This window comes from Rhodnius prolixus, unplaced genomic scaffold (genome assembly GCF_049639745.1).
Source record: "Rhodnius prolixus isolate KJV_2025 unplaced genomic scaffold, Rpr scaffold_12, whole genome shotgun sequence".
In the NCBI taxonomy this organism is placed as follows: domain Eukaryota; kingdom Metazoa; phylum Arthropoda; class Insecta; order Hemiptera; family Reduviidae; genus Rhodnius; species Rhodnius prolixus.
Window position 1 is genome coordinate 15,332,216 of NW_027411635.1, and position 26,278 is coordinate 15,358,493.

General features: G+C 33.9%; 1 protein-coding gene across 3 annotated transcripts in view; it reads right to left on the reverse strand.

Annotated features, from left to right (window-relative positions):
* Positions 1-26,278, reverse strand: part of NfI (Nuclear factor I) — a 218,254-nt gene that overhangs the window by 50,794 nt on the left and 141,182 nt on the right. For all 3 annotated transcript variants that reach the window (XM_074143669.1, XM_074143668.1, XM_074143667.1), the window contains exon 3: positions 10,258-10,449. In XM_074143669.1, the coding sequence (XP_073999770.1) occupies positions 10,258-10,449 (192 nt within the window). The remainder of the gene's footprint in view (positions 1-10,257; positions 10,450-26,278) is intronic.

Consider the following 26,278-nt stretch of genomic DNA (forward strand, 5'->3'; position numbering starts at 1 on the left):
CTATTGAAACTATGAAACAGTCACCAAAAATAATGAACAGTTATATGCAATATTATCTTCTTTAAATATTCTTTTGTTGGTAAAAATTACATTAATTTGGTGCAGACTTATTATTAATATCGATATAATGACCTAGGTGATCATTTATTTGATTATTATTAATAATTTCAGCATTAAATTTGATTGCTAAAAATATGTCTAAGCAGCATGTCTAGCATATTCATTTTAATTTCCAAACTACCCAGATCATAGATATAACTTTTTGAAACTTGAAACTAATTGACTCTGTTAAAAACTGAATATAAAAAGCACTTAATATTTCATTAAATCAAATCTCTAAAAGTAGCACTACTTTTATTTGTATCAACCAAACTGATGCAAACTATATAACTGCCCTAAATGCAGAATTTAAAAAACTACAAATACCGAAAACGTTTTTGAGCTTTACCACTAACAATAAGTGTAATTAAAAGCAATAATCAGTATTAAAAATAATAAATTGAAAAATATTTTGTTTCATACTTACGAATATATAAATAAAATAAATCAAGAACCCAAAACAAAATTAATGAATGATTTAAAAAGAACGCTCTAAATTTTAAAGCTTTTGAAATAAAAATAGATATTGTCAATACAGAGAATACCAAAACTATTAAGAATTTCACCTAAATGCTAATTACAATACTAAACTCAAAATTTATTCCAAACTGGTTGTCAGGTAAGTAACCAAGAAATGGGTTAGATTGTCTAACTGAGAAATGTTGCAAATCGAATAGTTTAGCTATGGCTCAAATTTGAATTTAAATACCTAATTATTATGCGGCAATAGATGCATTTGCAGTGCATAGTTGGCATATTACTCTCAGTTTAAGAAAGGAGTTTCCTAAATTAGAATTTTTTTTTTAGAAAATTCATTTAGAAATAAATGTGAAGAAATGACACTTTACAGCGAAGCATATAGTTTATAAAAACTGAAACAAATAATTCAGTACAGTGGTAATTTCGCTAGACTAAGTTTGATTAAAACCTTATTGTGGCATTCTCTGGTGGCATCTAAGCGAAATATCAAAATTGAAAATGTGATAATTTGTTTTTGAGTTACGGTAGATAGATACACACCATGAGAATGAATGCAATCTAAACTTGTGCTGAGGAAAAACTGCGAATGGATATTAGAAATAGGGAGATTTGCATTTTTACGGACAGTCAAACCGCGCTGGAGGACCTTAATTCCTTTAGAACTACCTCTTCCCTCGTTTGGGAATGTAAAAAGACCCTGGAACAACTGGCTTGGCATAATACAGTTCGACTGGAATAGGTGCCGGGTCATGTGGGGATCAAAGGGGATTGAAACAGCCGATCTGCTGGCCAGGAATGGAGCTAAAACTCTTTTATTGGCCTGGAACCGGTCCTGTGGATCACCAAGGGTGTAGTTCGTGCGGTTCTCAGTGACTGGATCTGGAGAGAGCATGAAAAGAACTGGGTGATGTCTCCTGGGGCTAAACACGGCAACAGTATTATGCCCTTGTTGTGAAAACAAAGAGTCAAAGAGATACTGTACTCGGGAATGAATCAGATTGCTCTTATCACAGGCCTATTCACAGGGTTATGGTAGGTTCAGGAAGAATGTGTACAAGGTGGGGGCTTATTAGCTCGGTACCGTTGAGCAGTTCGTGTCAGGAAAAGGAGGAAACGGCCTCACACCTCCAGTTCGATTGCGAGATTTGATCTTTGAGACCAAAGTAGCGCAAAAAGAACTAGTAGGGAAAGTCCTCGACCTCTTTAATAGGAGAGGTTTCGTCTACTATATCCAAAGCCTCTTTTGGCTGCGGTGCCTTGGGGCGTAGTCCCCTCCTTTTCTAATCTAATCTAAGAGAAAGAAAGAGAGAGACCAATTTGCAAAACTACATCTTTTTTTTTGTATCCAGAGGGATATTTTTGGTAAAAAGCCAAAATCGAAAATTTGCGCGATTATAATAATAATGGGGCTCATGAGCGACTTATTTTTTTTTTTTTGATAAGTTTGTTAGATGGTGAAGAAAACTTCCATTAATCTCATGACAGATATGGAGGAGATTAGTTTAGAACATTCAGTCGGAACAGTAGAACAGCTTAACTTGTTTTCCCTTAAAGCTGTCGCTCAATTTGTTCGGACAGCTGCGAAGCTTAAGTGACACAGGTCTGGGGATTCGATTGTGCTAGTTTTGGGGATTGTATTGTTTAGGTTTCCTTGGGGTACCTGAATAACTTTAAAGGGGCAGTTCTAGGATTTGGTCAATCCCCCACAAATAAATAACTAATAATCGGTACATCTTCGTTGAATTGGTTTATCTCTTAAGGGGAAGAAAAAGAAGCAATGTTAAAGATATTGAGGTTCAGATTAGAAAGTCATTTGGCAATGGGCTGGACATCTAGCTAGAACTAAAGATAATAGTGGAGTAAATTAGTAACAACAAGACCTATTTGAGGGAAATAAAAAGCGGACGGCAGAAGAAAAGATGGTGAAACAAGCACGATGCATCTTGGATTAGAAAGGCCCAAAATAGGGAAGAATAGAACAGAATAGGAGAGGCCTGTGTTCTCTGAGTGGTTTTAGTGATCAATAATTATTGGGAAATACGAGTAAGTGTGTTGTAGAGAACTGAAGCAAACTCCTAACTCATATTGCAGCGTCCTCTTTAAGAAATACCAACCTTTTGATATTTTTCAGTTTTGATTTACCCCGTATTATCTGGGAAAATACAAAATAAAAAAAAAAATTTGTACGATAGCGAAGCTTTTTCTTAAAAATAGTAAAGAGAAAGCAAAAATTGTTTAAATAATTTCTTTTTAAAGTAGAAACATGTTTCTCTAAGACTGAAACAGTTAAGGCAATTGTTCGTAGTTGATTAAATGCTATCATTCAGAGGGTGGTACAGTTGTAAAGTGCTATATATCCTAAGATAGCAGAACTACAAGTTTCATTAGCTCTTCTGTAGCACGGAAGCGAACAGAAGTTAGCGTATTAGTTGGAAACAAGGACCTGTTCAACTGAATTACCTGCCTTTTACAGACACATATATAAACACATTCCCTCAAAGTAACAATCTTTTTACCTTCCTCTTACTTCTGTAAGAAGAAGTATTATTTTTGCTTTCGTAATTCTCAACAGAATATAAAGATAGTTAACCTTGTTTTCTATCTCTCCCTCTCTGGTCTCTTAATTGTCGTAAAAGGAGTATAAGTTTTCAGGTTCCCGGACCGAAAAAAAGTAAAAGTAAAGTAATGCCTATTTTTTCCAGGCTGACTTTACCTCCAACTACCATGATAGGTGCACGGAGACCACAAACAAACGTACTTTACAGCAAATTCCTTTTATTAACCAATTAAATAAAATCCAAGGCTCTAGAAGCGGGGAATCGAACCCATACAACTTCTTAGCTTGGCGAGCCTCGTCTCTAACCACTCGGCTACCGTGTTACCCAAAAATGATTTTCACCAAATTTTGTGTGTGTCTATTTATCTGTGCGTGAAGTTAGAAAACTACAAATAGTTCAGATTTGATACTTCGTCTATCTAAGCCATTCGAGGCCCGTTAATAAGGTTTGGGTCAAAACCGAATGGCCAGAAGTTTTTCCTTTACTGAATCTTACCCCATTTTTGTTTGTTTTTTTAATGGTTTCGAAAACACCCTTAACTTGAAACAGAAAAAACGGATTCTCTGTCTGGCTAATCATAATATAAACTAATGTCTAATACCATTTTAGTTTTGAACAATTATTATTTAATAAAAACGGAAGTAAAAAATACAGTAGCAATGGTTATTTTCTTTTTGTTCCTTCTCCAAAAATTGATTATTTTTGAACTATTTATTAATTAACTTTGATGAAAAAACCTCCATTATGTTATTAAGATAAGATTGTCAATAATATTAGACGTGTAGATTCATCATAAATTAGGCATCGCGAATTCGAGGGCAATTCGACCAATTTTGGTAACGATTTTAGGTAGGCACCTACCTGTTGTATTTTATTACTACTGTGTTTCATTGCTACCGTATTTTTCACTTCCGTTTTATTAAATAATAATTGTTCTAAACTAAAATGGTTACTTTACTTTTTGTCCCTTCTCCAAAAATTGACGTACGAGTAAATTAATAATTCGATATCAGTGAAAAGTCGGTTACGAAACTTCCCAGTTTTCTGCATTTACACCCCTCTGTTCGGGGTAGGGTTTTATTAAAAACAAAAACATCTATATGGTCTTGAAGCTCAATAAATGCACAACTTTTTCTGAAATTATGTGACTCCTTGATTCATTAATCATTGAAAAAATACACTCGAAAATTTTAACAAAAATCATAGAGAACGAAATTTTTAGACATTCAAGTAAATATTTCATTGTTATAAGAATCGTTTTGAGGCTCTGAACCAAGCATATTTATAGGAAATTTAATGCTCTTTCGTTTGGAATAAGCAGATTTGTTGTAGGATAAAGGACAGAATAGTTACGACCGTTTTTATGGTGAAAAACATGAATATCGACGGAAAAGTTAAAAATGCAAATATCTTGACACTATTAAGAATTGGGACAAAGTGAATAATTTCAACTGCTGAATCACCTCCCGAAGTTTCGACCTCTCCTCCAGGTACACACTGTATACTCCATTATATCAATAGCAATCAGATTAAAATGATCTAATGTTGCATTTTAGAGCAGTAAATATTGATCAATCTAAAGCATACGATCAGTGGGCACGTTTTATTTTATATTCTTTATTTTTTTTATTCAGTAAGCAATCCCCAACCCGTAGTAAGGTTAATGAAACCAGTGAACTTTCTATGACATTCAAAAAACCCAGTACAGGGTGCTTTACTTATAATTTCTAAATAAAAATAACTTATTTGGTTAAGTTTATTCCAAGTTACGCATATATCATACAATGTAAACCACACACAATTATGAAGGACATAAACACTCAAAAAACTATGCATATATAACAGACAGAAACAAGTTAAAACCGCTTGTACACTTTTTTAATACTCAAACCATGTCTAAAGAAAATCTTTAAATTTTATATCTACTAAATTGTCCTTCTAATTAACCTAATTCGCAAAATCTTCCAATTCCAACAACATTTTTAGCATAAGAAATTGGACAGGTGGTAGAAACGTAAATTATTTAAAAAGGTTACATTTCTAAATTGGTGGTTCCCCAAAATTTAATTTTTCAAATAAAATGCTTTTTCAAGCCTACATAGTATACGCAATATTAAATAATTAGAGTCATTTCGAAAAGAATGGCATACGTTTGACACTTTCCACCAAAAACGTAGAAACATTGTAACCAGAAAATTGTTAATAAATTCTAATAATATTAACAAATATTTAAATCATTTTTGAATTGAAAAGATAAACTAAGCTTGAATTTAACCATAAGGGGCAAATTCTAACAAAATATAGGCAACCGACTTTGATAACGAGGAGGAGACACTTCGCTTAGCTTGGTGCTCTGTATACCTATTTTCAACCAAAAACTTACAGTTTAAAAAGTTAAGTATTAAGTTTGGTTAAACGACCAAGGGTGCGTTCCACTTGGCGACCACAACGACCACGACCACGACTTTGGCCGTTCCACTTGCTTGTGGGCGTTGCGATCGAAAACCCAAGTGGAACGGACTGTGGGCGTTTTAACCGTTCATGTAAACATTACATATGGCGGCTTCGAAAATAAGTTAGAAGCTTGAAGAGGTTATTTATTAATTTAAACCCCATTTATAAGCAGTTATAATAAACTTTATTAATTATTGGTAAAGTTGACTTATATTAAAAGAATATATATAATTCAATTTTTTATATTGCATTTTGGAGTATTTATAAAATTTACGTTTAAATAAAATTAAAGTGTCTTTTGTGGCAACAGTTGGATATTTATTAATAATGCTTTAGAAAGTTCTTTATCTAGTTCCGATGAAGAGTGGAATGCAATTTTACAAAATCGCAATGATAAAAAGCGAAAACTTAGGCCACGTATTATTAGCTATCAGAGTAATTGATCTTTATTCAAATGAAGAATTTAAAAGTTATTTCAGGTAAATGATTTTGTGTTATTCAGTGATTTAGTATGTAAAGGGATAAGTAATTATTTATTTATTTTTTGTCGACTTTCGAGAAACACATTCTATTATTTACATGAAATAATACTTTCATTTACATGAGATAATTTTTTCGGTCGCCATATTTTGTTTTAAAAATTGCGCCAACTCTGAAAGCCCACTTCAACCCAGCTTTTAAGGTGGGGCGTTGTGGTCGTTGTGTGGGCGAAAATAATGACGTCATTAGTGACGTTTTCGCCACGACCACAACGACCGCGGTCGCCAAGTGGAACGCCTGAAAGTATGTTTTGGTCGTTGTGGTCGCCAAGTGGAACGCACCCCAAAAGGTACACAAATCAGCAAGTATCCAACATTTCATTTATTCTTCAGCTCGTAATTTCAGCCATTTAGAAACGTAAGAAAAAGCTTGTGTTTTATTCAAAATTTGTAACAATTTAAGCAATTTTAACGCGTTAAATTTTCATTAATATGGTTTGGAATTTATTAGATTTCACACTCTTATGCTGGCCATTTTTCAATACAAAATATTTGTTCAGTAAAGTATAGATTGATTGTAGTAGGAGGTATTTAACTATTAATCACTAAATCTTAAATGATACTTTTGTTCTAAAATTTGATCTAAAAACATAAGCTTTTTCGTGCGTTTCTAAATGGCTGAAAATACAAGCTTCATACTTCAGTATGAATGAAATTTTGGGTACTTGCTGATTTGTGCACCTTTTCGTTTAATCAACCCTTATACTTAAATTTTTAAACTGTAAGTATTTGTTACGGAGATTTTTGCACCTTTTGGATAGATTTTTCTTTTGTTCCATGATTGGAACAATTTTAAATATATTTAATAATGAATAAATATTAGGATATCTAGAATAATTAGGCTACTAGCAATTGCAATAATTTCCCTACCTCTTCTTCCTGCCAAATTCTATTTCACTCATACTCAAAATAGAAAACCTCAAAAACGCTTTGAAAACAATTACGAGAACCAAAAAAGGTGATGTATAGTAACTAATAGTCCATTAAAAAGAAAAGATTAAAGAATACATTAAAAAGGTTTAGATGTCTGTTCTCAAAAACAATTTGGAGGAAACCATGAATAATAATTTTGAACTTTTAGGCGATTAAAAAGAAAATATTAAAACATAAAACAAAGAATAGGAATCCATTCCAAAAAACAATTTTAGGAAACAAAAAGGCTGATTTAGAACTAAAGTCGACTAAAAAGAATATATTAAAAAGGTTTAGATATCCATTCCGAAAAGCAATATGGGGGAAAAATATTATATTACATCAAAACATTTTAGAAAATACTTCGCAGAAACAAAGAATGTTAATTTTGAACTTATAGTCGAATATAAAAAGTAATAATAAAGGATACATTAAACTAGAATAGAAATCTATTTCAAAAACAATTTGGGAAAACGAAGGAAGGTAATTTTCGACTTTTAGTCAAATAAATAGAGATATTAAAGAATACATCAAAAAGGCTTAGAAAACAATTTGGGGCAACAAAAACTCTAATGTAGAACTTATAGTCAATTAAAAAGAACAGATTAAAGAATACATTAAAAAAGAACAGCAATCCATTTCAAAAAACCATTTGAGGAAACAAATTGACTATTTTGTATTATAGTTAATCAAAAAGAAAAGATTGAAGAATACATAAAAAATGTTTAGAAATCAATTTAAATTAAAGAATTGTCTAATACTGAACGTAGTCGAGACGTAGCACAATAATTAAATGATAACATGCTATTTTCATGCAAGAATAATAAAAAATATAATTGAAACTTAAAATAAGTAATTGATAATAAAGTCTTACCTTGTTTAAAGTATATCCAAATCCATCAGCATCTCAGTAGATCACCAGCCCAATAGCACTTGACACTTGACACTATTTATAATAATTCACAACACTATTCGCACTAAAACTGTATATCACGCACTAAGTATAACTTTAACACAATTTATAAAGTAGAATTTCTCCTTAACACGCACTAATATTCACTTAAAAATCACGATAATAGAGAGACACGACTAACGAGTTAAAGATGGCCGCCGGTTACTGGTCAGCTGATCAGCTGGTAAAGGAAGGTTATCTAAGCTGAGCGACCAATTTTTTAATTTTATTTATGAATGAAATAAAATCCTTAATTCGCTAATACACATTCACTAATTACATTTTATTTCTGTAGATTATGAATGAAAATAAATGAAAAAAAAGTTGGTCACTTAGCTTAGATAACCTTCCTTTACCAGCTGATCTACCTGGCGAGTTACCGGCGGCAATTTTGAACTCATTACTCGTGTCACTTTATTACCGTGTTTTTTTAAGTGAATATTAATGAGTGTTAAAGTGAAGTTGTAGTTTATAAATTGAGTTCAAGTTATAATTTGTGAATTATTTTAACTAGCGTCAAGTGCTATTGGGCTGGTGATCTACTGAGATGCTGATGGACTTTTATATCCTTTAAACACTTTAAAGACCTTCTGTAATTTAGTTTTTGTACTGTAACTTTTTAAGGTTTTTCACTTTGTTTCACCCTTCCAATGAGGGAGTTTTACAATTGTGCAGATTTTCGATATGCCAGAAATAAATAATTACCGGCCATTGAACATGACGGAAGTAATTGGTACAAATCCTTCTATGTGAACGTCTTTTTTTTCTACGAATGCTGAAATCAAATTAAAGAACCCTAACTGGTATTTAAGGGATATGCTTGTTTTATCGTCGTTAATGTTTTAGAATTGTAAAATGGAAGTTGTGAGATCGTAATCAGTGTTCACGCGTCGATAATTTGAAATTATTGCAATATTTCCGGCTAGTAGGTGTAAGAGCAGGACGACATTTTTATAATACGTTGGGATCCCTTAATCCCATCATCCAGTCAAATTTTATCAAAATTACGATAAGATTAACACATTTATTATCAATAAATGTTTAAGAAGAGGCCTTACATAAATGGGGCTTACTCCTTTACTATAGCATGGACTGCTTTGTGACCCCCCCAAAAAGGGGACATCTATATGAAATTTCAAATGGAATGAATCTACATTTATGAAAATCTGTTCAAGCGTTCAGGCGCTACATTGTTTACAAAAAAAGGCAAGAAGAAGTACGAGAACAATTTTTGAAAATGCGGTTTATGCTTATGATTTGCTATGTTTTTCTAGAAATGTATTAAATCCACGATGCAGCTAATAATAATAATAAAAATAATAATAATAAACGAGGATTTTCTCTATATTTTAAAGAAAATTTGGGAATTTTATCTTGAATAGAAAAGCGGAAAATGGTCAAAATTAGGTGTTTTTTAACATTACGTTTTTTCGTGCACTTTTTGATGATTAAACCTTATACATCTGTTCTACCGGACAGTTTTAATTAACAGGTAATATCTTAAATCATAATATATTTAATTTTGTAAATTTGTAGCTTTTCCAATACACTTTTAAATATACACCTTTAAGTAATTGAAAATTAGCATTATTTCTGCGCATAAGGACCCAATTCCAATCACTGATTTGGCTGAGTATAATCTTTTATTTTTTGACTGATGGAATAACCAGGTAAGCCGCAATATCCAAAATATCTTTAAAGGAAAGCTAAGGAATTTTGCCACGTCTTAACATTTTGACTAAAAAAATGCAAACAAAAAAATAGAATAACAACTGCAACCGACCGATTGGATGTAAAATTCAGTCCTAAACCTATGAATCACACCTGTCCAGACTAATCGAGCGACACAGCCTTTTAAGGCAAACAGCCTAAACTCCCCCAGCGTCATCTTATACTTGCCAAAGATCCTAAACTTAAGCTCCCCAGTTTCTAGACATGAATGGCTGTGTTTCCTCCTACGTTACACAAACTCTACAAAAGAGATCGGGCATGACGCCCATAGACAGTGTTGCCAGTAACGAAAGAGCACCATCATGAAAAAGGTACTAGCTGTCAGATGCTGACGCGAGTTAAGTTAAAAAAAAGAAAAGAAGATATAGTTCAGTACATGTGAACAGCTTGTTGTCCTTAGGCTTTGACCCACCCGGAGAATCTTTTGTTCAATGTTCCGCGATTGACAGCGTCATCTTTTTTCGTGATGTGAATATTTTTTCCCATTTTTGTTTTGTTTTCTAAATAATTGAATGTATAGTGAGGTGATAACCTTATCTGCTTGCCTGAGGCAATCTATTCTTCTCATTTTTCCTTTCTGGTCTGGGTTGGATAGAACACACATGGCTGGCTTCTTGCCGGTTATAGATAGGACAAAGTCTTCCCTGCATTCTTGAGTAATATCTTTCCTCAACTTGCCCAGTAAGCGTGATGCCCACTTCTGTTTTACTTCTACCTTTTCGTTCTGTAACATAACAGTAAATGCCCAAATATTAGCAACGTATTGTAAATTTGATATAAATTGTTTAGATTAATCGTTGCCTAATTGGAAGTAATAATAATTAAAGCGAAAATATACTGCTAAATTACCGAGTTTGAGGAAACTTCTTGACTAAGTCTGCATCAGTTAAACGATTTCTTTTTAACTTAAGACATGATTCTTTCTCGAAACGGAGTTACACTTAGTACAAGTTCGAAGTTCAAGTAAATGAAAATTTCTTAAGATAAAAAGTTGAGTGATTTTACCTTATTTCATAATTTAGATACAAATAAGTAAGTAGATAAATTAAGAAAAACTGACAAGACATTTTAATAACACTCTACCAGGAGTGCTGCAATACTAAATTTAATTAAAAAAACATTAAATAAAATAAAAAAATAGTAAGATATTTCTACAGATACATAATTATTAATCACGTAAACTAAATACATAAAATAAATAACATCATTAGTTTAAAAACTAAAATAAGAAACTACAAACCTCCTGCAATTCAAATCATTTTTAATAATATCTAGCAAACTCAGGTAATTGCTGCAATTACGATAGCATATCACTTCTGTTTCTAATAAAATGATAAAAAAAGATTTTTACAAAAATTTATTTGATGAAGAATCTATAATAACTAGAACATTGCAATTTATACCAGTTATAGAGTAAACTTTTCTGTACAATGCAGTAAAGAATGCATTAAAATCTGAACAATAGGTAGAGAGATATAAACGTTTAAAATTTGAATGAATATGAAAACCACCCAAATTTAATCTAATATATCTCATAAACTATAATTATTAGAACATTGCAATTTTTACTAGTTATACAGCTAACTTTTCTCTACAATTCGGTAAAGATTTCATTAAAATATGAACAAAACGAAGAGAGATATAAAGGCTTGAAATTTGAACGAATATGAAAACCACCCAAATTTAACCTTCTATAGCTCATAAACTATAATTACTAGAACATTGCAATTTATACCAGTTCTAGAACAAACTTTTATGTGCAATACAGTCAAGATGTCATTAAAATCTGAACTAAACGAAGAGAGATATAAAGGATTGAAATTTGAACGAATTTGAAAACCTCTAAAACTTAACCTTCTTCTTCTTTTTTTTTTTTTAAATTTATTTATTTTCACAACTGCAGAATAATTCTGCATCAAGTGAAGCTGATACAACATGATAATGGAATAGATACATGAATACATGAGGGGAGAATTCACCCATTGGTGAAACTCCCAAAGTGGTACAGTTCACTACTGTACATTGGCTCTTACTTCATTTAGAAGATCGCGTGGCCACCTGCGCTTCAACCGCCTGGGAGGATTTCCTGGTAGAGTGGTAAGTTGAGCTACTAGAGGATTGGGATGTGAGGTGATTGATGTGTGGAATTTAAAGTAACGGGATCTTACAGCTTCTGAAACATAAGGAACAAGGAAATCTCGGTGCAAGGTATGATTGGAAACAAAGTAAGGAGCATTAGCGATTCGACGGAGAGTTTTTGACTGGAAGGATTGGATTCTGTAGATATTGGAAGCTTTGGCTGAGCCCCAAAGTTCCATTCCGTAAGTCCAGGCAGGTTTCAGTATCATAGTGTAGATAAGTCGTTTATTCTGTAGAGAGAGTTTAGATCGCTTGTCGAGAAGTCTAGAGAGAAGTTTGTATCGTCTGTTCAGTTCTTTCCGTTTGAGTCTAGTATGTGGATTCCAGGTTAGGCGTTTGTCCATGAAGAGTCCTAGGTACTTAACACAATCTGTTGTGGGAAGAGGAGTGAGGTACTTAACCTTCTATATCTCATAAACTATAATCACTAGAACATTGCAAATTATACCTGTATAGAGCTATCTTTTCTTTACAATTCAGTAAAGAATTAATCGTAGAATTTTATGCACATATAGGGACAGATATTGTCTACAAATGTTTAGGTTTTTGTAGACAATTTGATGGAACCGGAGTGAGATATTGAGACTTGAAATTTGGTTGAATTACAAACTGTGAAAAGTTTAGCTGCTAATATCTCCTTGCTGCGGTAAACACAGATTAAAAAAAACAAACTATTAGTTGTGTAAGATGTAACGTTAAAAATGAGCCTAAAGTGCATATAATTTACTGATTACACTGGCCCTAGTCTAAATGGAGTACATGAAGTTAGTTAAATATTCAACGAGGGTCTACACCGTTAATGGAAACACCATAACCTTCTTCTTAACATATAAACCGACAAAACCTAATTGAAACTCGTATTATTAATCTCTATTGGACTAATTAAATGGATGATTTAGTTTGGTTAAATCTTTGTGCAACCCTCTAAAGTCGATATGGTTTTGCGTGACCTGTTTCCGTTCTATCTAATCACTTGCTGTCCCCTCGCTAGTATCACTTAGACAGCTACATTTATACAAGTAATTTGAATAATTTTACTCTGAAATTAACGTTATTTTTTTTTTTTACGTTACCTCAGTTCTTGAAAGAGGATGTGCACTATTTGTGTAGATTTCGAATTTTAGTCTTCGACGGCAGTATAATTTTTAAAATCTTCTGAAATTTTTTGTCGGTTTGGTCGCAGGTTTATCTTAAATCTACAAATGGGTGAAATAACTTAATTTCGCACTGTAACGTTCTATCATTACCCTGAAAGAGATTATATGATTTATCGTGAATCCTCTCTTCCTTCAGAACTACCTCTTCCCTGGTTTGGGAGTGTAAAAAGGCTCTAGATCAACTGGCTCGGCACAATAAAGTCTGATTTGAGTGGGTGCCGGGCCATGAGGGGAATGAAATAGCTGATCAGTTGGTTAGGAATGGAGCTAGTACTCCCTTCATTGACCCAGAACCAGTCCTGGGGATCACTAGGGGTACAGTTCGTGAGGCTCTCAGAGACTGGATCTGGAGAGAACATGAAAAGTACTGGGTGATGCTTCCTGGGGTCAAACACAGCAAGAGGGTTGTGCCCTTGGCTGTGCAAACAAAGAACCAAAGTGACTCTAGGTTTGGGCAGGAATCAGATTACTCTGATTACAGGCCTATTCACAGGGCACGGCAGGTTCAGAAAGCACCTGCACAAGATAGGGCTTATTAGCTCGGAACCATTGTGCAGATTGTGGTCAAGAAGAGGAAGAAACGGCCTCTCTCACTTGTTGTTCGATTGTGTTGCAATCGAGAGACTGCGCTACTGATATCTTTGGTACCTTGAGACCAGAGGAGATTGTAGCGCAGAAGGAATTGGTAGGGAAAGCCCTCAACCTTCTTACAAAGGGAGGTTTCCCTACTAGACTTAAGGGAAGGCACAACAAGCCTCTTGGTGGCTGCGGTGCCGTGGGGCATGGGTCCCGCCGTGTAAAATCTAAAATCTATCGTGGATAGGTCCTGCATAAATTCACCTTTTAGTAGTCACTCTAACTTCTCTAAAATGAACAATAAGTACCGAAATATAGTTCGTTCATTCAGTAATTTCCACTCTTGTACCATCTTTCAAAGACTTGATTAATTAATAAAGTTATAGGAATCGTTAAATTTGGACAGCATCTAAAAATACATTGCACAGTGCTTTCACTAAAAGAATTATTTTTTGAAACCATATCAGCAGCGTTTTACCCTATTTTTTGACTCATCAAAGGCAATCATTCAAAATTGCTTCTTAGACATGTAGTAATGAAGTATGAAATTTGGATAACTGTAGGCAAAATTAGAAAATATATAATTCTACAATATAATTAAGGAAACATAAAAAGTGATGGACAAAATTTAGTTGCTTCAAATAAAATATGAAATATGAACTTCAATGGCCACATTTCTACACCGTCTTAACTTGTTTCTTAATGGAAAATATGTAGTTTAAAACAGATACTCGTATCAACAAATTATTGATTAATAATAAGAAGTATTTAAATGATTAGGGCATGATTTTCTGATGCTGAAACATTTCTAGGAGATGTGGATGAAATAATGAAAATCAGAAGTGTTTAAATTTAGGGCTAATTTATTAAATAAAATTAAAGGAAATACAACCAATCATATGGGCCACACATATACCGAATTGGGTTCAATCCTTCAATCAATTCTTTGATATCGATAACGGCACTATTCAGCACTACGGATCTAATATCCAAATGTCACCGAACTTGGATTTTGCGACTTCAATACTTTCCTTCGGGAGAATTTTTGTTTTTGTAAATTTGAAATTTCCTTTTTTGTAAATAAATGAAAAGTAGTGATAAATAATTTAGTGATAAAGTATTTGATTTAATTATTTAAGTGATGCGACCAAGGTAAGTTAAAAGCAAGGAGCTGTTAGTTGTGGGAGATAAAGCCACTGCTGTGGTTTAGATACTGGGCCTGCTTGATTCACAAGAGTTGCTGGTCCGTAAAAAATGCTGAATAGGTGTTAGTGCAGGGTCTTCGGCAATGCTCACCCCCGGCAAACACCTCACCAACCAACACTTGGCTTCAGTTCAAACATTGCCTTACCTAGACTATAACCTCTATAACCCAAACAATCCTAACGAAAATATTATTCCATTCAAGCTATATGCACAACACATAAACCACCAATGCCAATATGAATTATGAATTTAAAAAACTGAATTGAACATTTACAAGACTTCTTGCTTTTACCACAAATATAAGTAATTATATATTTACACAGAACTTCAAATTTGGTTTAACTGAAATTGTAGAGAAAACGTTTTTTTAAACAAACTCGGTAACTCGTTTAACAAGTTTCTTAATTTCCCATACTATAATACCATAGTAAGTAAGAGAAGTTATTGTAAACGGGCAGATTTTAGATTTAGAATTTTCTGTATCCCTTGTGGTTCCTGAAGTACAAATAAAGTAGTTTTTACAAATTGGTCTATGTGTACGTGTAGAATATCCTTCGTAAATCAAAATGAAAAAAATCTAAGAAAATTCAAAGTCGATATTTCCTAGGTTTTGGTCAAAATTGTTCAACCGAAATTTACCACTTTACTAAATGAATTTGTTTAAAAAAGATTTTCTCGTAAATAAGCTTTAACGATTTTTGCTTATATTTAAACTTTGTATTCTAATTGCATATATGAGTTGTTTACTGCACAAATCGATCAACTACCACTTTTTCGAAATATCTTACAATTAAGTGTCAAAGTACTTAGTTCAGCCGTAACTTTCTGTATTTATAATAAGTTTCCTAAATAACAAAGATTAACACCATTAAACTACAAGAATTTTTTGGCTATTGAATAATAAATAATTATTTCAGAACTTTTGGATACTTATTACTAATTACTCTGAATCTAACTGTTCTGTAAATAGTGTAAGACATCATTTTTATCCTAATAAAACCTATTTTAGTAATCAAAAATATGATATTGTAAATTTTGTCCTAAGTTGCTCTTATTATAGAAAAATTAAGGGAGAAATGGTCGGTTCTGATCCTTTCCTCTCTTTATTTGATATTGATGAGGAGTTAAAAGTTGAAATGTATTTTTTATTATTTGACAAGCGCTTCAGATGAGAGATCAAAATTTGGTAATTGTATTTTTGGTAGACAAGTATAAGGATATCTATTTTTAGAAATGAATCTAAATTTTCAGTTACTTAATTTAATTATAAGAAGGAATTTGCACTAACAATTAATACTTTAATTAGAAATAATTTTTTTTGTTTTTGTAACATTTATATTTTCGTATTTTAAGGCTTGTATTTTATTTTATGTATTTTCATTTTCCATTGTAGCTTTTATTGTCTAGCAAAGGCCAACTCACTTGCTACAGAATGTATTTTCTAGCAAGCATTAAACAATAATAATAATAACAATAAGAGGGAAGGGATTAGCTATGAGGTTAGCATACTGGACTCCCACGCGGAGGTCCCGGGTTCGAATCCAGCAGCTAGCCCTTAGATTTTCTCTTCCTAGGAGCTTCTTACAGCTCACTGTCCGGTGATGGACAGTGTTGTCTGTAACGAGAGAACACTGTCCGGAGGCCGGCAGTGCACTGGAAAAAGCTCCGGGCGCTAATGACCTGAGCTGTTGATGCGCAAAAAAAAAAAAAAAAAAAAAAATAATAATTTTTTTTTTTTTTTTGATGGAGGGGGAAAAATGCATAATGCATCGTCGTGGGGAAATGCCCACGGTATGTGGGACCCTCACCCACTAAAAAACCCACCTCCCCAAGAGGTATTGAAACCCACCCTGGAACCACTTACGCATTACTTCAGGGTGGTGTCTCACAGTAGCCCATATGAGCTCCCACCGGCCTTTATTCAACTCTCTGGAACGACCGGAGCAGACGGAAATCCAGCTCCTGCTTCTTTCTTATCAAGACTGCCTTCACAAAGGTCGCCACCCGGTCCCAGCAGTCTGTGTGAGAGAGCATAATCCCCACTACGGTCTCGGGCGTAATTCTTCCGATCTCCTGTTCCAATCTCTCCCTCTCCGGCACCCATCTATCACACATAAAGAATGTGTGATGGGCGTCATCGAGGTCAGAGTCTCCGAAGATGCATGACGGGTCTCCAACTTTCCCCACCCTATACAGGTACGAGGTGAAGCACCCGTGCCCCGTAAGAAACTGGGTGAGGTAGTAGTCGACCTCGCCATGCTCTCTTCCGGCCCACACAGAAGGGTTGCCAATTAGCCGTGCAGTCCATCTGCCTCGGGTGTCCGTCCGCCACCTCTCATTCCAGGACCGAATTGAGTGTTCCCTGGCCTCCGATGTTCCAAGGACTTCCCTTAGATCGTAAGCCATTTTACGATCTTGGGCCATCAAATCAATAGGGATCACTCCAGCCACCACTAGTGCCACAGGCTCTGATATCGTCCGATAGGAACAGGCGATCCTTAATGCTCCTCTTCTTTGGACCGAAGCCATCTGCTTCCGGTACTTTTCCTTTCTAAGAGCGTCGGCCCAAACTTCACACCCATGTAGAAGTATGGCGTTCGTTACCGACATCAGAAGTCGCCGTTTACTAGACGTCGGTCCCCCAACGTTTGACATAAGCCCACTCAGTGCCGATGTCACCTTCGCGGCTTTCTCCGAAGAGTGCCTGATCTGCTCCCAAAACGAGAGTTTAGTATCCAGGCGAATCCCCAGATACTTGACCGCGTTGCTGGCGACAATCGTCTCTTTCGCTACACAAACATGCAATAATAATAATAATAATAATAATAGTATAATAATAATAATAATAATAATTTGTTTCAGAAGCCAGTTTGATTAATTTCGTGCTCAAATGTAAATCGTTGCAATAATTCAATTCAAATACAAACGGTAAATTCAAATAATAACGGAAAATTGATTTGAATTTATATTTTAAACAGAATTTTAAAAAACCAGTGTACATTATTTCATCGCATTTCTCAATTTTTGTTTTTGTTTTATGGAATTCTGAAACTTATTTACAGCATTTTTCCTGTAAATTTCGATTAAGGTTATTTCTAGACAAAAGGATAGTTATACCACTAAAGTGTCATTACCGTTTATTGTACTATCTTGTCACATGTAAAGGTATTATTCAAAATCATGACAGAATCTCTAAATTTGACGAAAATTAACTTGACTAAAAGTGCTAAACTATCGAATCAAAATTTCCGTTATTTTTAGTATTCTCTAGCTAAAGGCACCTAAGATTTTATTTAAACGTATAGTCGTTATAAAACCCATGAGTTTTTGCAAATTTTGCTTGAACAAAATTTGTTTAAGGGTATTTCTGAGATGGTGATATTGGGTAGATTGCTTCTATGGGCAATTCTTGCTAGTTAATTGCGTCAAAAAGTTTATTGTCAGGTCAGATAATAGAATTTAAACAAAATGTTTTGAATATTTTTGGGTCAGGTTGATTTATACACTACCATTATTTATCTATTTTTTTTTTTTTTTTGTTACCGGACACTTTATTTATTAATTTAGGGAGCAGTAGGCTATAGAGCAAACTGGCACCCCAATAATACAAATTTGAGGAAATATTTTTGTGTTCTCTCGTGTAATTAGATGAGGAATGAATTTAGAAAATTTGCCCATTTGCAATTCTTGTTCTTGCGAGTGATTACAAAAAACTTTTAGCATTTAAAATTAATTCAATCCTGCAGTAATAGCATAAAACTTGTAAACATTGAATAAAAAAGAGACTGGCGAAGTCCATTTGGGTCGGGTTAAGCGCACCGTTTGCAACAATCCATCATGACAGGTAGGTGTACATAGTGGTACCCTAGGGACCTGCACCTTCCTCTACAACACTTGAGGCCGAGGGTGCGTCAAGATTTACTGGCTGCCTTAATACCATCCTAACCCCGTAATAATTCCCATCAAGCGGCCAGGCCATGTTCCCTGCGGGGTCTCAAGGGGGGGGGAGCCAACTCTGACACCACCACAAAGGAATACTGGCGAATCTGGTCTTTTCATCTTCCCTTGTTCACATTACATCTCTGTCCCTCGCAATGTACGTTATACTTGATAATAGATCTTCACCGTTTAAATAGCTCTCTATAACTTTTCAGACCCAGGTAAAATAGAAGATCTTACGACCTTTGCAGTTTAACATTGCCAGCTTTATCTGTCTTTACGTCTGTACATAAATAAAAAAGTAATCTTAAATAAATAGAGTAACCTTCCTTGCGAATGCCCCCCATCTTGCCTTGAACAGAACACAGAATTCTAATTTAGAAATACATACACGGCTACTCAATGGATTGTTCACAACTTTGAGATAATCTCAAAAGTAGCTGCTAAGATTTCTGTTATTCACATTACATACACATGGATTCGCTGCTTTTACTTTTATCATCTGTCTATGAAAAATAATTTTGTAAGGTTACATCTTCTCTAGTAAGATTACATTTTACAATAGAATAGAATAGAAAATAAATCTATTATCCTATCCTGGGACTATTGTCCCCCTAACAATAAAAACAAGCACAATTAGAGGCCCTATTGGTTTGGCCTGTATTTTAGATATTTATAAACAAAAAATAAGTAAGTATTTACAAAAATAAGAATTAAAATTAAGGGAATAAATGGATTCAATTATTATTTCGGAGGAAGCTGAATAGAAAGGAGATGATTAAACAAAAGGGATCTAAAGATGGAAAGGATAGGAGCATGGCGGACAGATGAAGGTAAGGAGTTCCAGAGAGAGGTAGCGCGTATTAGGAAGGATTTGTCAAAGGATGAGGTACGGTGTAAGGGAATGTAGAGATCAGAATCTGGTATTGCGAGAATGGATCGAGAATTTGTACTTGAAGAGTTGGAGAATATAGTAAGAATGGTCTTTGTGATTGGATAACTTGGAAAAGGGATGAAGCCAAACAACTTAATTATATTACATTTACATTACATAATTACATTTTAATGTAATGAAAAGTCTTTCAAACTTTATAATGTTGGTAAGAATTTAATATGTCTCTATCCTAATGAATTGTGGATTCATTTGAGTAAAACACACCAAATGTTTGCCCATTGGACAATACGAGTCTCATCTTGAGTGTTGTTGAAGGATAGTCCACGGGCAGAGATAAGTTTAAACTCAAAATATGCAGCAAAATTTAAGTATTATAGAAAATTTTGATTAAAATTGATAATAATAATTATTATTGCAGTAAAAAATGTCGGATAAGGTTTGAAGTTGCGTGAAGATTATGGTAAAAAATTATACTCATTCCGGACAGTTAATTATGAAGAAAACAATGCAGTAAATAAGTTTGTTGTCGCTTAATTGTAGCTGGCAATATTACATTCACCACTCACGAACATATATGGAAAGTTCGTTTGAATTCAGCGCATACTTTGCCTACTTGCCAATGCCAGTGGCTACTCTTGTCCACTTGCAATACACCAATCATTCCCGTGGAACATAAACAAATTAAGTTCCACTTTCTTTTAAAGCGTGTAACACGCCATTGTATTCTCACCTTAATACACTCACATACCCCCCATTTTGAATATAAATTACACTTGTAAATAAATAACAGTGTTTCTGTTTTTAACATACAGGGAAATACAGTCTGTGTTTGGCAAAGACTAACATAAATCTTGCTAACTATGGCACCAAAAGAAAAAGGTTACGAATAATAATGTACGAAAATGCAGTAACAACTAGTTTCATTAGTAGATTTTACTAAGAAATGAACTTAGAGCAAAATTCATAGCGTCTAACTATAAGATCTATTGTGGCTCCCTTCTCAGCTCTATCTAAAATTAAATGTTTGTTCTTAGAATGTGAAACATGCCCTGAATTTTTGCCCAATAAACGCAAGGTTTTTTTTTTGTCCAAAGTTGGTCCTGTAAACGTGGGAGAAAGGTGGAGAATTCGCACCAACTTGGAACTGCAAAACTCTTTATAGAGAAGCAGACATCGTTGAATGCAGTAAAAAAGGAAGATTAAGTTGGTTAGAACATGTGGAGAGGATGGTGGATAATAGAATCCCTAAAAGATTTTTATATGGAAGGCCCCGGAGGCGTCAGAAGGAGAGGTAGAGCCAAGACTGAGATGGTTTGATGACGTCGAAGGGGATTTAAGGGAAAATGGGTGTGCGAAGGCTCTTGATAGAGTTTAGTGGAGAAGGCCCTGGTCCTTTCAGGCCTGTAGCGCCGAGGAAGAAGTAGAAGAACACGCAAGGTTTTTTGTTCAAAGTTGGTCCTGTAAACGAGCGAGAATGATGGAGAATACGCACCAACTTGGAACTACAAACTCTTTATGGAGAAGCAGACATCGTTGAATGCATTAAGTTGGTTAGGATATGTGGAGAGGATGGTGGATAATAGAATCCCTAAAAGATTTTTATATGGAAGGCCCCGGAGGCGTCAGAAGAAGAGGTAGAGCCAAGACTGAGATGGCTTGATGACGTCGAAGGGGATTTAAGGAAAATGGGTGTGCGAAGGTGGCGATTAAAGGCTCTTGATAGAGCTCAGTGGAGAGCCTTAATTGAGGTCCTTTCAGGACTGTAGCGCCGAGGAAGAAGTAGAAGAACACGCAAGGTTTTTTGTTCAAAGTTGGTCCTGTAAACGAGCGAGAATGATGGAGAATACGCACCAACTTGGAACTACAAACTCTTTATGGAGAAGCAGACATCGTTGAATGCATTAAGTTGGTTAGGACATGTGGAGAGGATGGTGGATAATAGAATCCCTAAAAGATTTTTATATGGAAGGCCACAGAGGCGTCAGAAGGAGAGGTAGAGCCAAGACTGAGATGGTTTGATGACAACGAAGGGGATTTAAGGGAAAATGGGTGTGCGAAGGTGGAGATTGAAGGCTCTTGATAGAGTTTAGTGGAGAAGGCCCTGGTCCTTTCAGGCCTGTAGCGCCGAGGAAGAAGTAGAAGAACACGCAAGGTTTTTTGTTCAAAGTTGGTCCTGTAAACGAGCGAGAATGATGGAGAATACGCACCAACTTGGAACTACAAACTCTTTATGGAGAAGCAGACATCGTTGAATGCATTAAGTTGGTTAGGATATGTGGAGAGGATGGTGGATAATAGAATCCCTAAAAGATTTTTATATGGAAGGCCCCGGAGGCGTCAGAAGAAGAGGTAGAGCCAAGACTGAGATGGCTTGATGACGTCGAAGGGGATTTAAGGAAAATGGGTGTGCGAAGGTGGCGATTAAAGGCTCTTGATAGAGCTCAGTGGAGAGCCTTAATTGAGGTCCTTTCAGGACTGTAGCGCCGAGGAAGAAGTAGAAGAACACGCAAGGTTATATTTAATAAAATGTTCGGTATTAAAAATTTTAACTGTATTTACGCTTATTTCAATGTACATGATCTCTTTTTGAAATTTTTTCTGCCGACGAACTAAAAACTGGCATAAACATTACTATTATCTTCAAGATTCTAACCCAGAATTTTGTTCTTATCAAAATTCCAAATATTTCAGTCACATTTATTTAATTTTCATCAAAATTATATATTTTATAACCGTACAATACAATGAAATGTTATAGGGAGGCTAATCCCAACCACTTCCCAAAGAACTGCTCTAAAACCAATTAAAAATAATAAAAGAAATGATTAAAAGGTATTATTAATAAAACTGTCTGGTAAGATATTTGTGTAAGGATTAATAGTTAAAAAAGCTGCACGAAAAAACGTAACGTTGAAAATCACCCAAATTTAAACGATTTTTCCTTTCTTCTTTGCATTAACATTTAGTAATCGTAAAATATTTATATTAAGTATTCAATTTAGCGAGGAATCGCTAGTTTCTGTAATTCAATCAACCCCCAAATAGCCACGTAAGTTCTGATTATAATTGATATAATTTCTTATAGTTTTAATAAGATGTATTAATATGTTTGCATTAGTAGTCCTGTCGTTCAATATTCTCTAAATTGTTTGAGTTTTATTTGTAATATCCAGGCCCTGAAGAAGGCCAAATAAATTTGCTGAAACGTTGGCAAAAAAGGCGGAGTTGTTTTTTTGTTCTGGACCGATTCCTCGCTAAATTGAATCCTTAATATTCCTTTCTTTTCCAATTAAAAATAGAATTCTCCAATTACCTTTAAAACAAAGAACATATCCTCAATTTCAGACATTTCTTTTATCATTTTAATTGTAAACAAAATTAATGGCTGAAATTGGTAATAATCTTTCTTCTTTTTGGGTTAATGAATCAGTCACTAAAAAAAGATGAACAATACTCTATAGAACAAATCCTCATTTATATGCGTAATTTATTTTGCAAGAAGTTAGATCATATAGATCTATGTGTATTTACTAAGTTTTAAGGAAAGCCTGGAAGCCATTTTATAGAAACAAAACAATACATTGTGTAAATAGATACTTTTAGTTAAGTATTTTCCTTTAAATTCGGAATTTTAGCTACACATTCAAACCTTCTTAACTCTGCAAAAGAGATATAACCTTACTTTACCCCATTTATCCCTTAATAATATCCTTAATCGAAATGTCCTGAGAAAATCTATCAAATATAAGTTATGAGGTCTAAGTAACTTCTGAGGAAATTTAAAAAAAAACAGTAAATTGACTTAAAAATGTACTTTTGTTTGACAGATTTGGGCAAAAACTTATTGTGACGTCTTCTGCTGGCTTCTAAGCTAAATATCAAGTTAAAACAAACAGTAAATTTTTATTTTTACTGTTGCTTTTGATGCAAACAACCGAACAATTTGCCTACAGAAGAAACAACAGAAACCGTTTTTTCCTATTTAAGACTGAATGTTGATTAGTTTCAGAGCTTATTTGAAGTGTTATTGATCAGTTTAAAGTTAATTGTAAAGAAAATTGATAATTAAATGGTTAACAGTATTTCGTATATTTTAATATTTTTTTCCCCCGTAAAACAAAATGTTTGCAAAGTAGATACGGCCGCCACTATTTCCTGGATAGAGGCGTGGCCCAACAGCTATCCTCTGTCACAATAATTACTAGTTTTGCTGAAATGGACGAATTAGTTTGGAAGATCGCCAGCTATTTACAAACAAATCGACCATTACTGCAAGTTCCTTACTTAAAGCAAAAGCACCACTACCTCTGGTCTGCTACAGCTTTCAACTTGTCTCTACTCAACCCACATTATTATTCTTTTGTTTAAATAAATATTATACTCCGTTTAAATGCTCTCTTTTACTAAATTTTAAATTATATTTTTTTAGAACGTTTTTTTAGCAAGTTTTAATTAAATTTACTCAACACATAGAAGTTTTACAGAGCTAGTAATGCGCAATTATAAAAAAAAGTAAAATAAATGTTGAATTTGTTTGGCCTCTGTGTTTAACTGATTTGACGTTACTAGACTTATCTTTGTGGGGCTCCTCTCAATAATGGATTTACATAAAAAAATTTTAAAAAAAATCACAACGACTTAAGAAGAAAATTCAAGCAGGAATCCGTTGTTTTAGGACAGCGTTTCCCAATCTGTGGTACGCGAGTTGCTGGTTGGTGGTACACGAAAAATAATCAATAATGGCGGACATAAAAAATTAAATCATAAAAATATCATAGAAACGTTTTTCTCTATAATTAATAAAAATTATATTAATTAATAATATACAACAGTAAAGTTGTTAATATGTACAGAAATAAGGTTAGTCTGTCACAAGATATACGAGAAAATATAATACATTTAACTGGACTAAAATTTTCTTTCATGGATTATTTTCCAAAACCTGAAAACACAAATGTTAATTGAATTTCAAACCCCTTCTTTAAAGAAAATTTGGGAAAAGCTACATCATTATCGATAAAAGATAAAGAAAATTTAATAGAATTATCATGTGACAGAACTTAAATGATAACTATGTAAAAATCTGCTTAAAGAGACTGATCGTAATGAGTAAGCTCTATCCAAGCTACATTAAATTTAATTGGTACTTACAGGTAGTTGAATGCTTAAAAGAAATTAATTTAGAAGATTTGGGCACAAATATAGTAATCCTACAGAAGAACTTTGTAAATTAATTAATAATTTTGAAGAGAAAAATATGAATGCAATTTTTAATTATTTAAAAAAGTTTAAAACTAAGATCTTACACTTTACGAAGTTTATAAAGTGAACATGAACTCCTTAGTAACAGATACATTGGTATCTCTATACAAATAAAGATAATAACAAATTTCACGAAATACAATCATTCTTACGAAGTGGTACAATTTAGCATGATGTACTACCAAGTGGTACGTGAGCTAAAAAAAGGTTGGAAAACGCTGTTTTACTACTTGAAACCTTACATGAAGTCGTGAAAAACGCTGTGGAAAAAAAAGACAATGTTCTGTAAGCAGGGAAATTGTAATTATTATTTGTGAGATGTTTAACCACACATTATACAGACAAAATCTCCAATAATTATAATTCCTAATAAAATAATTAAAATTTTAAAAACTGATTGCGTTGAAGTATTTTTTTTAAAATCCCTTTGTCGCTCAGAGGATTTCCTATTTGCCCCGGCATGGCATCCACTTCATAAACCAAGCTACTCTAAACTTCCCCAATCAAAGACAAGGTTAAATACAGCCAAATTTGAGGGCTTGCAACACCACAACACAGTGGTAAAATATAAACGGCCCGTAACATTACGCACCCTTCTTAGAAAAACATACCAAAACGCAGTGAACACTGTTGAGGAACAAATAATGTTTTACGTTGCATAGGGTTAAAAAAAAGCACACAAAAAACAAAAAAACTAGAGCTTTGTTTATCCCCTTAATTCCAACCCCTAAAGTGATAAAAGTTGAAGTAGAAGGGTGAATGGAACACCCCGGACTCTAATTCTCACCCGATGAAGAGATTAATAGCCTACTGTTTCCAAATACTGGTTTTTGCATCCACTGCAGTGATTACAAACTAGATACGGCCACCCTACTTACTAATTTAATTACTTTACAGACTTACTAAATGAAGAATTTTAGATTAATAAACTTTAACATACAAAGGTATTAGTATTAATTCATTAGATTATCAGGCGCCACTGGTAGTCGAGAGGTTAGAGGCGAGACCTGTAAAGCTAAGATGTATTGTGGTATTGGGTTCGATTCCCGTTCTTAGGCCTTGGATTTTATTTAATGGTTAATAAAAGAAATGTACAGTAAAGTATGATTGCTAGTCGCCTCCGTCCACGACACCTAATTTGGTACTTGGACGTAAAGCCTGAAAAAATAGGCATTACTTTAATTTACTTTTTTCATTAGAATAGCAAAGTATTTGAAATAATAGAAAACCACGAATTATAAATAATTAAACATTGCAGCGGACCAGTCTTTACCGAGTAATAAAATGAATAAAACATTTACTGAATATCCTAATTGGGGGCCCCAATGTGGTACACGGATGGCTCCAAGACAGAGAAGGGTCTAGGGAAGGTAAACTAG